The sequence below is a fragment of the Rhincodon typus genome, chromosome 8, assembly GCF_021869965.1.
Source record: "Rhincodon typus isolate 14 chromosome 8, sRhiTyp1.1, whole genome shotgun sequence".
Classification (NCBI taxonomy): Eukaryota; Metazoa; Chordata; class Chondrichthyes; order Orectolobiformes; family Rhincodontidae; genus Rhincodon; species Rhincodon typus.
In genome coordinates, this window is record NC_063339.1 from 76,069,750 (window position 1) to 76,085,655 (window position 15,906).

Consider the following 15,906-nt stretch of genomic DNA (forward strand, 5'->3'; position numbering starts at 1 on the left):
CAGTTCATTTCATTTCAGCACATCTGAATTGTATGTTGCTGTGAATACCTGATCAGTATTTCTAATTTCTGAAGTTGTGTGAAGTTTTATTCACCTTTCCAACGAGGGATGTCTTTGACTCTAGTAAATCTCTTCTGTTGGTACACTAAGCAGATAAATCCCTTTTGTACTAGACTGTTGTAATTTTCTAGCCAATTCTGCTGTCTAGACTATTGTGATGAAGTATTACTAGACCACAGTAGAATTCATTAATTAGAATCAGCATAGTTCAGCAAGTACCCCAAACTATTCATTTCCATATGCCTCACTGTTTGTTCTGCCATGTCCTCTGCTTCGGTTGAAAATTTTGCATCCTTTTGATTTGACTTTCGTGTTCTTGTGCAACTCGGATTTAAGTCCTCTGTTACAAGCAGATTTTACATTTGAGGTTGGTCCTTTATGCTCCATCTACCTATGTGTACTTAGGTTAAATATAGTCTGATGAATCAGACATTTCTTCTGGGTGACACAATACTAATTCTTAGTATCTTTTCTACACAAAGGAATGGATGCACTGCTTCATGCACCTCTTCGAACGCCATTGCAACAAATTGAGGTAAATCAGCATTTGTCTTTGCAAGTACTGGTGTATGTTTAGGATTGTACCTATAACTGTGAAACCGAACAGTTTGCCTTCATTCATGTGAGCAGGAAGAATTATGCTTGTATGTTTTATATCTGTGATTTGAATTTACAAACAATTTTATGGAAGCATGTTTGTATTAATTTAGTCTGCTTCTCATATACTGAAGTTACAGCAATCTTATAAAAGGTGAGGTTCTTTTTCGGCAAATGTGTGTTCCATTTCCATTTTGATATTTTAAAATCAAGAACAGCATTTGAAAGCAAAATGTCCAATATTTGAGTCTTAATGTAATTGTCTTCCCATTTTTAAACAGCACTGTCAACACATTGAGACTGTCAGTAAACATCAAAATTTCCCCATGTCTGCGGTTGAAATACAAGGAGATCTTGAAGAGATAGTCCAGTCTTCTGAAATGAAAGCTGCAACTACGCTTTCTAAAAAAATTGACTTCAAATCTTTTTTGACTGGAATTGATTCTACAGAACCAGTGCATACTACTGTCTGTTTTGACAGTGAAAAAGAGAATGCTAATAAGTCCTTCAGCTCTATCAGACAAAATGAAGTTCCAAAACAGCAAAAGACAATAGATTTTAAAACATTCTTAAATAGCATAAAGCAGAGCGACACTGACCGCAATAAAATGGTGTCAATGGCTTCCATTTTTGAGGAACAGATCTTGAAACAAGCGGACAATGGTATTCTTTCAGCTTGTGGAACAGTTAAAAATGTTGAAACAACAAATAACTTAGTAATGAAATTTAATTCTAATAACAATTTAGATTCAAACAAAACTGTGCAGTTTCTGGACCAAGACAACGATATGGAGCTTACTAGAAGCCACACTGTTGCTATTAACCATTTTGCCTTGGGAAATGCTACCACTCTCCATTCAACAACAGTACCTAACAATGTAGAAGCCATAGGTACTGAAAGTTCAACTCATTCTTCCTTTCTTCAAGATAAAACAGTTATATTTTCTGGAGAAGATTACATGGATATGACCAGATGTCATACTGTACCTATTGATGTCAGGAAGGTAGAGCACCTCACAAACCAAAATCAACCGACCGCTGTTGCAATTCAAAAAAGAGATAAATCAATGCTGTCCTCCTTTACTCCTAATGAAGACAAAATATTCTCAGATAACAGACATTGTAGCAAGATTAATCAAAGTGAGGCTTTAGTTGCAAGTAAACTGACCTCCAAATCTATGCCTGTTTCGCCATCTTTTCCCAGTGATAAAACCATCGTATTTTCAGAAGCAAATGATATGGATATAACCAAAAGTCACCTCAACACAATTGACAGTGGAAGTCTTGGGCAAGTTAGAAATGAAGTGAAGGGTTCAGATAAAAATACTTTGAGACAAAATACTGCTGGATCTGTCTCATCATTTGGTAAGAATGACAGAACAATGGTATTTTCAGAAGCAAATGATATGGACATAACTAAAAGCTATACAGTCATGATTGATAATAAAATCACTGGACAAGTTGCAAATGAAGCATTGGGTTTTACAAGAATGACCTCTGAACTGAATTTACCTGGATCAATACTTCCACCTTTTTCCAGTGATAAGACCATGGTATTTTCAGAAGCAAATGATATGGATATAACTAAAAGCCATACAGTCACGATTGACAACGGAAACATTGATCGAGTGAAAAATGAAACATCAGCTTCAACAAAACTGATTTCAAAGTGGAGTACTGTTGGGCCCTTTTTGTCATCTTTTCCCAGTGACAAGTCAATGTTATTTTCTGAAGCAAATGATGTAGACATCACGAAAAGTCATTCAGTCCCAATTGACAATGGAAAACTTAGGGCGGTTGCAAACTGGACAGTGGGTTCAAATTCTTCTTTTCCGAGTGATAGAACTGTGGTATTTTCTGACGCAAATGATATGGACATCACAAAAAGTCATACGGTTCAAATTGACAGTGGAAATCTTGGACAAGTTACAAATGGAACACTGGCTCCGAAGAAACTGTCCTTGAGACACAGTACTGTTGAATCTGTTCTGTCATCTCTTCCCAGTGATAAGACGGTGGTATTTTCGGAAGCAAATGATATGGACATTACCAAAAGTCTTACAGTTGCAATTGAGAGTGAAAACCTTGGGGCTGTTGCAAGGCCCATTGTAGGTCTAGATAAGAAGACTTGCATTGAGAATGCATCTGCATCTGTTCTTTCCTCTCTTCCCAATGATAAGACTCTGGTATTTTCGGAAGCAAATGATATGGATATAACCAAGAGTCATCCCTTCACAATTGACAATGGAAACCTTGGGCAAGTTACAAATGAAGCGTTAGCTTTTACTAGAATGACTTCCAAACACTCTGTCCCTGAGTCTACAGCGTCCTTTCATGCTAACAAAACTATTGTGTTTTCAGAAGCAAATGATATGGATATAACAAAAAGCCACACTGTTGCGATTGAGAGTGGAAATCTTAGACACATTCCAAATGAACCATTGGAATCAGTGAAACTAACTTCAGCTGAGAATACTGCTGCATCTGCTCAACCACCTTTTTCCAGCAAAACAACCCTGGTGTTTTCAGAAACAACTGACATGGACCTAACCAAAAGTCAAACAGTCATAATTGAGAATGAAAACCTTGGGCTTGTTGCAAGGCCCATAGTGGGTTCAGATAAAAAGATTTTTGCTGAGAATGCATCCACGTCTGCTCTGTCCTCTTTTCCCAATGATAAGACCTTGGTATTTTCGGAAGCAAACGATATGGATGTAACTAAAAGCCATACTGTTACAATTAATGGACAAGTTACAAATGAAACATTAGGTTTTCGAACAATGACTTCTAAACCTCGTGTGCCTCAGTCTATATCATCCTTTCTCGGTGATAAGACTCTTGTCTTTTCAGAAGCAAATGATATGGACATTACAAAAAGTCATACAGTTGCAATTGAGAGTGAAAACCTGGGGGCTGTTGCAAGACATATAGTGGGTTCAGATAAAAACACTTCCATTGAGAATGCCTCAGTGTCTGTTCTGTCATCATGTCCTAACGATAAGACTTTGGTATTTTCAGAAGCAAATGACATGGATATAACTAAAAGCCATACTGTTACAATTAATGGAGGAAATCTTGGGCCTGTAGTAAATTGGACAGAAGGTTTATGTACATCTTTTCCTAGTGATAAGACATTAATATTTTCTGACACAAATGATATGGACATCACAAAAAGCCATACAGTTCCAATTATCAGTGGAAGTATTGGGAAAGTTGGAAATGAAGATTTGAGTTTGCCTAGAATGATTCCCAAACTGACGGATGCTGACTGTTCTCTATTATCCTCACCCAGGGATAAATTCACAAGGTCTTCAGAAGCAAATGACATAGACATAACCAAAAACCGTACAGTTGCCACTGAGTGTGATGGATTTGTATCAGTTATAAGTGAGTCATTAGGTTCAGATGTCATGACTTCCAGATTCACTGCTCGTGGGTCTGTTTTGCCACCATTCCCCAGTGATAAGATTCCAGTATCTGAACAAGATACACCAGCTAAAAAAATTGATGGCACGTCCATTTCCAGTAAGTATGATGTTTCCAGTAATCACATCATTTCCCAGTTGGAGCTTGAAAAGGGACAAAAAGGTTCTGGTAACCATTCAAGCAATGTGGAATTTGTCAACATAAAAACCGCAGTTGAAAACAGTCTGTCTAATGTTAATCAAGCTGTCCATACACTTGGTACTTCTGATACTTTAACCAGGAACGTGGAAATCACTGTCCTAAGTACAGAAGGTGAGACCGAGGAAGATGGAGAACATGTCAGTTCACTGTGTGTAAGTGAAAAAATGAATGGGAAAGAAATCAAAGAATCTGCATTTTCCAAGGGGAACTCTTTGGATCCTATCCTGAAAGGTAACAATAACCTTGAAGCTGAGGAAATATCGTGCCTGGTCAATCAAAGTAGGGAGGCAGCTTCTGAAGATTTAGTTGGACATCAAGTTAATGGTACCCAAACTGGCAATATTATGAATGATGTAACTGAATTTGAAAATACAGCCAATAAAAATATGGGATATAATCAATCCAGAAAGTCAAGTCTTGCTAATATGCAATCACTTCAAAAATTGAACACCGTGACCAATGTAACTTATGACACTGTTACAGAAAAGCCGCCAGTGGGTGAAAAAGGTTCTACAAATTGTCAAACCTGGGATGCAAAGTCACGACTTTTGAAGCAAAGTTCTCTTTTTAAGGGCACATTTAAATTCAATCTTTGTCTAGGAATCTTTCCTCCTAAATTGCCTAGTAGAGAAAATTTGTATAAAGCTGTAAATTCAAATCATCAGGATGTAGCAAAATCATTAAGAGACCATCTTGGCTCTGACTCACTTCTGAGTACCATATACAAACCAAACAAATTTAAAGTAGACTCAGATATATTAAGACATAATATTGACCCTAAAAATACCCCAGGTATCCAGAACAAAAGCCAAGCAACTGATCATGACAATGTAGAAAAAGTATTTGATCAATCTGAGCCATCTCTCTCCTTGAAGTCCAGTGATTTGAGCTGCCTCACTATCTCTGAACAACTTGGAAAAGAAGATTCATCTACTTCTGAACAGGATGAGAATGTTCTAAGTTGCCAAGGTCTTGGAGGTTTCAAAATTATGAAATCGGTAGAAGAAAAGCTTTACCATAAACGAGCATGGAGTGAAGAGGAGAAAAACAGAAATTCATGCAGCAGAAAGAAAATGAGAAATTTGCGTCCTGAAGATACTGATTCTTCAAGCCAAAAGGTAACTGAAAAAAAATGCACAAGAAGTATTTTCTAGCTTAAAATTGATTTGTATTAATAGTCTGCGTGTGTTTAAACTAAATTTAATCAGCCAATAAATCGGATGAAAGGACAAACTTGATTGGAAAGCTATCTTAAGCCTATAGCTTCCTGCAAAGGAAACAGCTGAACTGAAAAGGTGGCCTTCTGGAATAAATAATTTTGGTTGTAATTAAGATTTAATGTAAATAGTTATCCTTTCTGTTCACCTTGTTTTCTGTTTATTAATCTGAGGTGAAAAATAAATTCCAGAATAGTTATTTGTGCATGGGATTTTAAGAAATCCAGGCAAGGCCTCTCCTATGGTGGTAACACTTTATTCTCTGGACAAAGGCTTATTTTGTAATTCTTTTGATAATGAGTAATTTTATTTAATCTTGAACCAAAATGTTTCAGTTTATTCAGGTATTGCCTGAGCAATGCAAACATCTGGAAAAGTAATTGACTGCCTGGTCCTCAACTGAAAAAAGGAGATATAAGATGCAAATTCCATCACAGTGCGAACAGTAAATTGAATAACGGCTTACCTTCCTTACTATCAGTTCCTGCCTCCCACAATAAAGTAGTGTGAGACATTGCATTGTGGTACTTTTATTGGAGTCCTCCTTTGAGTAAAATCCTCTACATAAACAGTAAAACCACTCAAAAGTTATTTTCCCTTGCATACAATTTTACTTTACCTTATCTCCACCAATTCCATGAAACCATGTATACTGTTTTAGAACAAATTCCTTTGAACTGAAATATACAGTTGAATTAATGACAGAATTTCTACTATTTGTGCAATGAATGTTTCTTAATGGCATCAAATTGAGTCTTCAGATGTTGAAGTAGCAACTGTAAGTTTGTAAGTATTTTTAATATAGACCAACAATGCTCCTGTTGTGCAATGGGAAGGCATGGATCATCAAGTCATGGAAGAGAACCAACTCAGTATAACGACAAAAAGCCTGGATAATAGCTCCTTAGATTCAACCAAAGGAGATGGAACCTCTGCAGATGCTGCCAGTAAGTTGTGATCTCTGTCAATTTGCATTTCATTTGTTTAGAATTAAAAGAAGTTAATTTCAGACAGGGTCTTGCCTACCTGTGACTTCAGTCTCACATTGAGTAGTTCACTCTTAATTTTTTGACGGCAACCAGGAATAGGTGATAAATAGACTACCACAAGTAATTCCTTCCCCCATCATCTTGACTAGGAACTGTCATTGGATCAAACTTCTGGTACTTCCAGAAGTGGAAGATTGTTTCCTTTTTACTGAAGCACCAATTCTGGATTTTCAGAGGTCACAAAAGATCAGCTTTTACTGTCCTGATCTTTAGAGTCAGAGTCGTACAGCATGGAAACAAACCTTTTCAGTCCAACTTGTCCATGCCAACCAAGTTTCCCAAATTAAACTTGTCCCACTTGCCTGCATTTGGCCCATATCCCTGTAAACCTTTCCTATTCATGTACCTATCCAAATATCTTTTAAATGTTGTACCTGCACTTGCATCCACCACTTCCTCTGGCAGTTCATTCCACATATGAACCACCCTCAGTGTGAAAATGTTGCCCCTCAGGTCCCTTTTTAAATCTTTTCTCCTCTCACCTTAAAAGTACTTCCTCTAGGTTTGAAATCCCCCATCCTAGGGAAAAGACTTTTTTCTTTTTTTTTTTTTTTTTTTGCTATTCACCTTAGCTAGGCCCCTCATAAAGTCACCCCTTGACCTCCTACGCTCCAGTGAAATAAGCCCCAGCTTTATCCAGCCTTTCCTTAAAACTCGAACTCTCCATTCCCAGTAACATTCTGGTAAATCTTTTCTGAACCCTCTCCACATTAAGAAATTGGTACTAGGACCCCAGCTATTCACAGTATATGTGAATGATTTAGATATTTAGATGAGGGAACTAAATACAATATCTCCAAAGTTTGCAAATGAAACAAAGCGGGGTGGGAATGGTGATTGTAATGAGGGTGCAGATATGTTGCAGTGTGCTTTGGACAGGTTGAGTGGGGCAAATGCATGTCTGATGTGGAATAATGTAGGTAAACATGAGACTAAGCACTTCAGTAGCAATAGTAGGAAGGCAGATTATTACTTAACTGTAAATTGAGGGAGGGGAATGGTCAGTGACACCTGGGTGTCCTTGTGTACCAGTCACTTGAAGGTAAGTGTGCAGCTGCAGCAGGCAGTGAAGAAGGCAAACAATCTATTGGCCTTCATAGCAAGAGGATTCGAGTACAGAAACAAGGATGTCTTGCTGCAACTATATAGGACATTGGTGAATATTGTGTGCTGTCTTGGACTTGAACTGCTGTTAACTATACAGGGAGTGCAGCAAAGGTTTACCAAGTTGATTCCTGCAATGGTAGGATTGACCTATGAGTAGAGATTGAGTCAGTCATACAGCATGGAAACAGACCCTTCAGTCTAACCAGTCAATGCTGACCATAATCCCAAAACTAGTCCCACCAGCCTGCACCTGACTTGTATCCCTACAAACATTTCTTATTCATGTAATTTTCTAAATGTCTTTTAAATGTTGTAACTGTACACACATCCACCACTTTTGAAAGTTCATTACACTCACGAGCCACTTTGTGTACAAAAAAAATGCCCCTCATGTCTTTTTTAAATCTTTCTCCTATCTCCTTTAAAAAATGTCTCCAGTTTTGAAATCCCTCACCCTAAGGAAAAGACACCTGCCATTCACCTTATCTATACCCCTCATGATTTTATAAACCTCTATAATGTCACCCCTCGACCTCCTGTGCTCCCAGTGGAAAAAGTCTTAGCCTATCCAGCCTCTAATTATAACTCAAACCCTCAATTCCTGGCAACATCCTAGTAATCTCTTCTGAATGCTGTCCAGGTTAATAATATCCTTCCTATAACAGGGTGACCAGAACTGGATACAGGACTCCAGAGAGGCCTCACCGACATCTTGTACAGCCTCGATGTCCCAATTCCTATACTCAAACATCTGAGCAGTGAAGCGAGCATTCTAAATGCCTTCTTAACCACCCTGTTTACATCTGACCGAAATTTCAAAGAATATATACCCAAAACTCTAGTTTTCTCTGTTCTACAACACTATTCAAGGACTTACTTTTAATTGTATCAATCCTGCCCTTGTTTGTTTTGCCAAAATGAAATAGTTTGCATTTATCCAAATTAAACTCCGCTTGCCGCACTAAAGCCCGTTGATCCACTTGATCAAGATCTCGTAATCTTGATAACCTTCACTGTCCACTGCACCACCAATTTCGGTGTCATCTGCAAACTTACTAACCATGCCTTCTATATAATTGTCTAAATCATTTCTATAAAATGACCAGCAAAAATGGACCCAGCACTGCTTCTGTTGAACACCACTGGTCACAGGCTACCTGTCCAAAAAGCAACCCTCCAGCTCCGCACTGTCCTTTGCTGTTAGGTCAATTTTGTATCCAATTGGCAAGCTCATCCTGAAGCCCATGTGATCTAACTTTACTAATTAGTCCACCATGTGGAAAATAGAACATAGATATGGAACGTTTTCAAAGGCTTTACTAAAGTCCAAGTGAACAATGTCTACCATTCTGTTGTCATCAATCATCTTGGTTACTTCCTCAAATATGTTCAATCAAGTTTGAGATATGATTTCCTTTGCACAAAACCATGCAACTACCCCTAATCATTTCTTCTCTCTCAAAGCATATAAATCCTATCTTTTCAGAATCACTTCCAACAACCTAACCCACATTGAAGTCAGACACTCTGGTCTGTAGTTCCCAGGCTTCTTACATCCCTTGCTTAAACAAAAGCACAACATTAGCCACTCTCGGGACATCTGGTACCTCACCTGTGGTTATAGATAAAAGAAAAATTTCTGCAAGAGGCCCCGCAATTTCCTCACTAATTTCCCACAATGTCCTGGAGTACACTCGTTCAGGTCCTGGAGATTTAGCTACTTTTATCCTTTTGTAAGACCTCCCGCACTTTCTCTTCTGTAATGTGAACTATTTTCAAAACATTAATATATATTTTCCTGAGTTCTCGAGCCTTTATTCTTTTTCTCCACAGTAAAACTGATGTGAAATATTTGTTTAATATCTGTTCCATTTCCTGAGGTTCAACACAAAGACCCCCCTCCCCCTCTCCTCCTTTTTCTCCTTATCCTTTTTTATAACAATTTTAAAACAAATAGAATTATAATTACTAAACTGAAAGTATTTGCCTACTATCAATTGGAGAGACTTGCCCTGTCTTATTACCGAACAGAAGGTCAAGTTTTGCTCTTCCTCTGGTGGGAACAATTATAAATTGATAAAGAAAATTTTCTTGAACACGTTTTAACAAATTCTTCACCATCGAAACCTTTAAAACTATGGTAGTCCCAGTCAATGACTGGAAAATCAAAATTACCTACTATTGCAACCTTATTGTTGCATGTATCTAAAATCTCTCTATATATTACATCCTCAATTTCTCTCTGACTGTTGGAGTGTCTATAGTACAATCCCGTCAAGGTGAGCATTTTTTTTTTCTAATTTCAACCCATGTATTTTCACTGGATAATTTTCCAGAAATATCTTCTCTATTTACAGCAGTAATGGTAATCAAAAATTCCACTCCCACCCCCACCTCCTTTTGCCTCTTTTTCTGTCTTTCCTATAGCATCTGAAATCTGGAATATTGAGCTGCCAGTCCTGTCAATCCTTCAAGTTTCTGTAAGAGCTATGACAGCCCAATCCCACGTTCCCAAACATGCCCTGAGTTCATCAGCCTTACCTGTAAGATCCCTTGCATTGAAATAATTCTTCAGAGTTCTCCTAACTTGTTCTTGTCTGTCTTCTCTAATTAACTTGTTTTTTTTTTTCAGATTCAAAACCATTCTCCTCTGTCTTTCCACTTACTTAGGACGTGCCCCCTGCCCCATAATTTACATATTGTATTCACTGGGGTTTAGAAGAATGATGGAGGATCTCCTAGAAATCTCTAAAACTTTAGATGCAGGAATGATGTTCCCAATAGTGGAGTATACCTTTCAGAACTGAGATGAGAACAAATTTCTTCACCCAGAGAGTAGTGAGCCTCTGGAATTCACTTCCACAGAAAATGGTTGAGGCCAAAATGTTTTGATTTGAAGAATAAGGTAGAAATAGCCCTTGTAGCTGAAGGGATCAAGGGATATAGGGAGGTGGGATTAGGTTGTTGAACACTAATCGGCCATGATCTTAATGAATAGCAGAACAGACTTTGGGGTTTGAATGGCCTATTCCTCATATCTTTTATGTTCTTCCTTTCTTGTTCTTTGTAAAAGGAAAGATAGATAAGTGAGCAAGTTTCACATAAAGTATGAGCCTGCCTTCAAAATTATGCATTTGAGTGTAGAAATTCCAGTGTGTTCAAGACCTTCGGGAAAACATTGTGTAGGCTAGACTTCAACACACATTATTTAGTGTCGTATGTTAGCTTAATTACAAGTTATGTACATGGTACTACATTTCATAGGGCTAGTATTTGTGGTTTTACCTCCTTTTAAGCAGAAAGTTAGTAAGTGTAACACAACTACGTTTGACTGTTCGCTAGAACAATCGTTCATTTTCTAGTACTAATTTCTGTGGTTTAAAATGGAACAGAATGTCAACTTGTCTCACTTGCTTCAATTCAATATTTGAAGAGTAGATGGGAACAATGAAACAACAGTTCTGATTTTTTTCTCTCTCTCTCACCTTATTGTTGTCCCAATATTCTCTTGTACTTGACTCAAATGGTCATTATCCATACAAGTCAAACAATGTTTGAAAGTCCAGCTGAAGGCAACCATTGTTCTCACCCATTTTCTCCTGAGTTCACTTAACAGCTCTCTAATACCAAGGTAAGGCTATGCTTCACTGTCAGAGGTTAGTTAATTCTGCACATGGCTAGAATCAAGTTTTTTGTCCAACTCCGACAGCTAAAACTAGAATTGCCACTATTTCATAATAATGACTAGCTACATTAGTTCCACTGAAATTGAGGTATTTATGGTATTTAGTGATGTACATAGTACAGGGTGTTTTGGGGGTGGGGGGGACGGAATATGCATGAAGACTGTAGAAATTGAGAACTGTTTCAATAATTTTTTAAAAAATCTTGTTGATATAACTCATTTTTAAATGCCACACTTTAATATCTGTACCTGAAATAATTGTGTTCTTACAGCTACCGATGCACTATATCACTGGATTTGATCAAAATAACACACATCTCATTTAACACTTGGAAACATACAAAATAGAAGCAAAAGTAGGCCTTTCAGGCCCGTTCCACCATTCGATAGGATCATGGCTGATTATCCAACTCCTTACCTTCTTTCCACTTGCTTCCATGCTCTTTGATTCCTTTAGCTGTAAAAAGTAGATCTTCCTATGTTCACATGTATATTAAAACTTGGCTTGTGGAAAAAGTCTTAAGTTATATAATAGACTGCTTCTTGTATATCAAGGGCACTCTGTAAGATGTCATAATATGTGCATGCTTTATAACTTTGGGCTAAAAGAATATGCAAAGGTGAACAACAGAAATTTTCCATTTAAATGTGTAAGGAATGTAATGGGCATGTGCTTTGGGAAGGAACAATGTAACTCCTTGAGGCCAAAACATTGAATGTTTTGGTCTTAATTGCTTTCAGTGGCAGAGAATTCTACAGACTCACCAATCTGGGTGAAGAAATTTCTCCTGAGTCCTAAATAGCCTACACTATATCCTTAGGCTGTGACCCGTAGTTCTGGACCTCCTCTGCATTTACCTATTGAGAACTGTTAGAATTTTATCTCTTCTCCCTCCCACCATTCTTCTAAATCCAGTGAATACAATCCTAACCAACTCAATCGCTCCTCCTACATCAATCTTGTCCCAAGAATCAATTTGGTAAAACTTTGTTGCTCTCCCTCGATTGCAACAACATTCTTCCCCCAGTGAGAAGTCCAAAACTTCACATAATTCTCCAGGTGTGGTCTCACTAAGGCCCTGTACAATTGCAGCAGGACATCCCTGTTTCTGTATTTGAATCCCGTTGTTAAGAAGACCATTGTTACGTTTGTCTCATTCACTGATTTCTATACCTGTATGCTTGTGAACTGGTGAACAAGGACACCCAGGTCTCGTTGGGAATAGAAGTGCAATCTATTCCACTCGGATAATCTCTCTTTCTGTATCAACTATCAAAATGGATAACCTCACATTTGTCCACATAATTTTTCATCTGCCATGCAATTGCCCATTCACTCAACTTGTCCAAATCACACTAAAGCATCTTTGCGTTCTCCTTGTAGAGCCTCCTACACAGCTTTATCATCTGCAAACCTGGAGATATTACACTTAGTTGCTTCATTCAAATCATGAATATGTATAGTGAATAGTATGAATAGTTGACAGACTATCTTGTATATACAGAACATGTTTTAAAACATTTCTAAACTAGATTAGATTAGTTCTATCATTGTGCTAAAAGTGCCATCCCTGTGACATCACTGTATACAGTTAATTTAGTGGGAGCTGGGACAAAACAAAGTCAACAGTAATTGAGAATATGGTACCAGCTAGCACTTTTAGAAAGCATTGTAAACCAGTGATATCGTTAGCTTCAGTGAAAGAAACATTGATCTATGGCTGATCATTCTGAAGCTTCATTGTGCAATTTCTATCTCTCTCCAGATTCAAAATGTAACCTGAATACATCCCTAGTGATTTTAGAAGAGTCTGAGCTGCATGAGGTATAGTCATTCTATTCTTTTATTGAATCCATGGCTTAAAAATTTCCCGTAATGGCCTACTGTGAAAATTCCTTTGTTCACTTGTGGAATAAGTCTCAAATTGTATGCTTATTTAATAGTGATAGGCTGCTTCGTGCATCTTAAAGGCACTCTGTAAGATGTCATAATATGTGCATGCTTTATAACTTTGGACTATAAGAATAAACCAAGTGTTTCAACATGATTTACTGGGGCCATGTGTAATCTAGTTGCAAAGGTGAACAACAAAAATTTGCCATTTAAATGTGTAAGAAATGTAATGGGCATGTGCTATGGGGAAGGAACAATATCCTAGAAAGACTAGAAATACTGAAATGTCTTGTAGTACATCTTGTAATAAGTGCAATTTCATACAAGCTATCTTAAGAACAATTTTGCCCTTTTTGTTTGTTTTTCTAGAAATTGATGGATGGCCAGATCACAGTTCGAGAATTTTTCAAACTTTTGAAAGTTCAAACGCACGCACAGAAATCTCGCCAGAGTGAACTACGTGTTAATGTAAGAATGTGGCTACAGATGTTCAGACTCCTGAATTCTTTCTATGCAGTAGTATGCTGCAAATCCTTTTTCAAACAATGCATCACAATTAAAATGTCAAACATCGAGCTGCATTTTGTGTTTAAACCCTGTACATATATTTTTGTTTTAATATTGACCTAGCTGTCCCTTTTTTGAATGATTCACAGTATGTAAGAGTTTGAAAGTAACTATAGTTAAATTCTGCAGTCTGAATTGATAAAGATTGTGAGATTTGTACGGTTTGAATTGTGTAACTGAAATGTAAACAGCACCTGTCTTCTGGTTTCCCAGTCGCCCCAGTGAAACAATTTGAATTGTAATTTAGGGTTTTTATTTGCCTAATTGTTGCTGTGTTTTGTTTATACTTTGGTCAGGTTGAATTAGACAAGTCTTCAACTGTCGAAAATTGGCTGGCAGTGAAGTTTGTTCACCGGCCTAAACGGGAAGTCTATGAAGAGGACAGCAATGCTCTCTCTGCAGCCATAGCTGAGTAAGACCTTGTAATATTCAGATAAGAGGAAAGCAATCAACTGCAATCAGAATTCTTTTCCCTTCTACTGAAATGTACCTTTTAAAAGATAAAAATCAGTATACTCTGTGGAAAATTAATATTGTTTTGCTAACTTGCTAGTGATCAGGGGAAACATGTAGTTAATGAAAACAATTAAAATGCCCATTTTACAACAGTTGGTGTTTCTAACATAATATAATTGAATAGGTATCTTCCTTGTAGTACATTATTTAAATAAAGATAGTCACCATGGAGCTATTGTCATTAAAGAGAAGCGACTGGTGGTGGTTTAATCTGAGGGTCACCATTCCTCAGCTGAAGGGAGACATTGAGAAGGAGAGTCTTTCAGGTGTGGAAATTGAACCTACACTGTTTGTTTATGTTACTCTGTCCAAAAAAACAGCTGTCCACCAACTGAGCTAACCAACACCCACCTTTTTAAAATAGCATCTTGGCTGATAAAAATGAATTGATCCAGATTATTCCACATTATTTAGCATTGCAAGCTAATTTTGCTGATTTAATTCCTAATAGTATGGAATTATGTCAGAATTGATTTAATCCAATACAGTCAATGACCTACAAACTGTAAAACCTTTCTGGTAAACATCTTGCCACTTTTGAGAAGCTCACAGTTAAAATGGATACTCATTTATTACAAGGTGCGTGCAACACAGAAACAGACAAATGGTCCAACTGGATTATGTTGGTATTTATCTTGCACATACTGACACATCCTTCCATTCCTTTCTGCCTCCATAGTTTTCCTTTTAGTTAAATTTAATGATATCTCCCCTCAACTACTGCACTAGGTAACAAGTTCCACATTCTGCTCACTTGCCAGATAGAGTATTTTCAGAATTCTTTATTGGGTTTATTAGTGACTGACCTTGATCTACATTCCCCTGAGCAAACTACTTCATAACTTACAAGGCCTATCAGGTTACCTCTTTGATATCTCTCTTAGAGGTAAAATAGTCTTAGCCACTTTGGTCTTTCCTGACGGTTTTGACCTCGTATCTGATATTATTCTTGCATATTTTTATGTGCTCACTTCAATGCTGCTTTATATTTTTTTAAATTTATGGAGGTCAGACCTATGCACAGTATTCTCCATTGTGGCCTAATCAGGGGGTCTGTACAAATTTAAGTATTTCTCCATTTTTCAATTCTATTCCTGTAGAACCATAACCCAGTTCTTTGAAATTTTTTATGGTCTTGTTAACTTGCATTGCTACTTTTATTAATTGTTATTTGAGTTCTTTGCTGTTCTACTCCATTTAGAGTCTTAGAAAACTAACTTTTTTTTCTTGCTTATTCTTCCTAGTACCACCATGATTTATGGCTATGACATATATAATATGAAAATAGTTTTCATGCTTAGTGTAACCTCTGAGTGGTGTAGCCTTTAATAAACTAGTTTTAGTGTATTGCATCATGCCAACTATGTCATTTTTAAAGGATTACTCTACAAGAGAAAGACATTTCTGTTACATTTCTGTCCTGCTGGTTTTAAATAATAAGAATTGAATAATCTTGTTACATCTCTTGTATGCAGGGTATTGCATTCAAGATGGTCTGTAACTATAGATTATAAAATTAATTTTGCCACTAGGATTGTTTTTTGATTTTACATTGGATTGATTCAGAGAACAAGGATGTTGGGATCC

General features: G+C 37.2%; 1 protein-coding gene across 1 annotated transcript in view; it reads left to right on the forward strand.

The window, feature by feature from the left end:
- Nucleotides 1-15,906, forward strand: part of knl1 (kinetochore scaffold 1) — a 95,836-nt gene that overhangs the window by 41,358 nt on the left and 38,572 nt on the right. Inside the window, exons 9-14 of the mRNA XM_020526688.2 lie at nucleotides 543-595; nucleotides 939-5,402; nucleotides 6,307-6,448; nucleotides 13,109-13,167; nucleotides 13,606-13,704; nucleotides 14,100-14,215. Of these exons, the coding sequence (XP_020382277.1) occupies nucleotides 543-595; nucleotides 939-5,402; nucleotides 6,307-6,448; nucleotides 13,109-13,167; nucleotides 13,606-13,704; nucleotides 14,100-14,215 (4,933 nt within the window). The remainder of the gene's footprint in view (nucleotides 1-542; nucleotides 596-938; nucleotides 5,403-6,306; nucleotides 6,449-13,108; nucleotides 13,168-13,605; nucleotides 13,705-14,099; nucleotides 14,216-15,906) is intronic.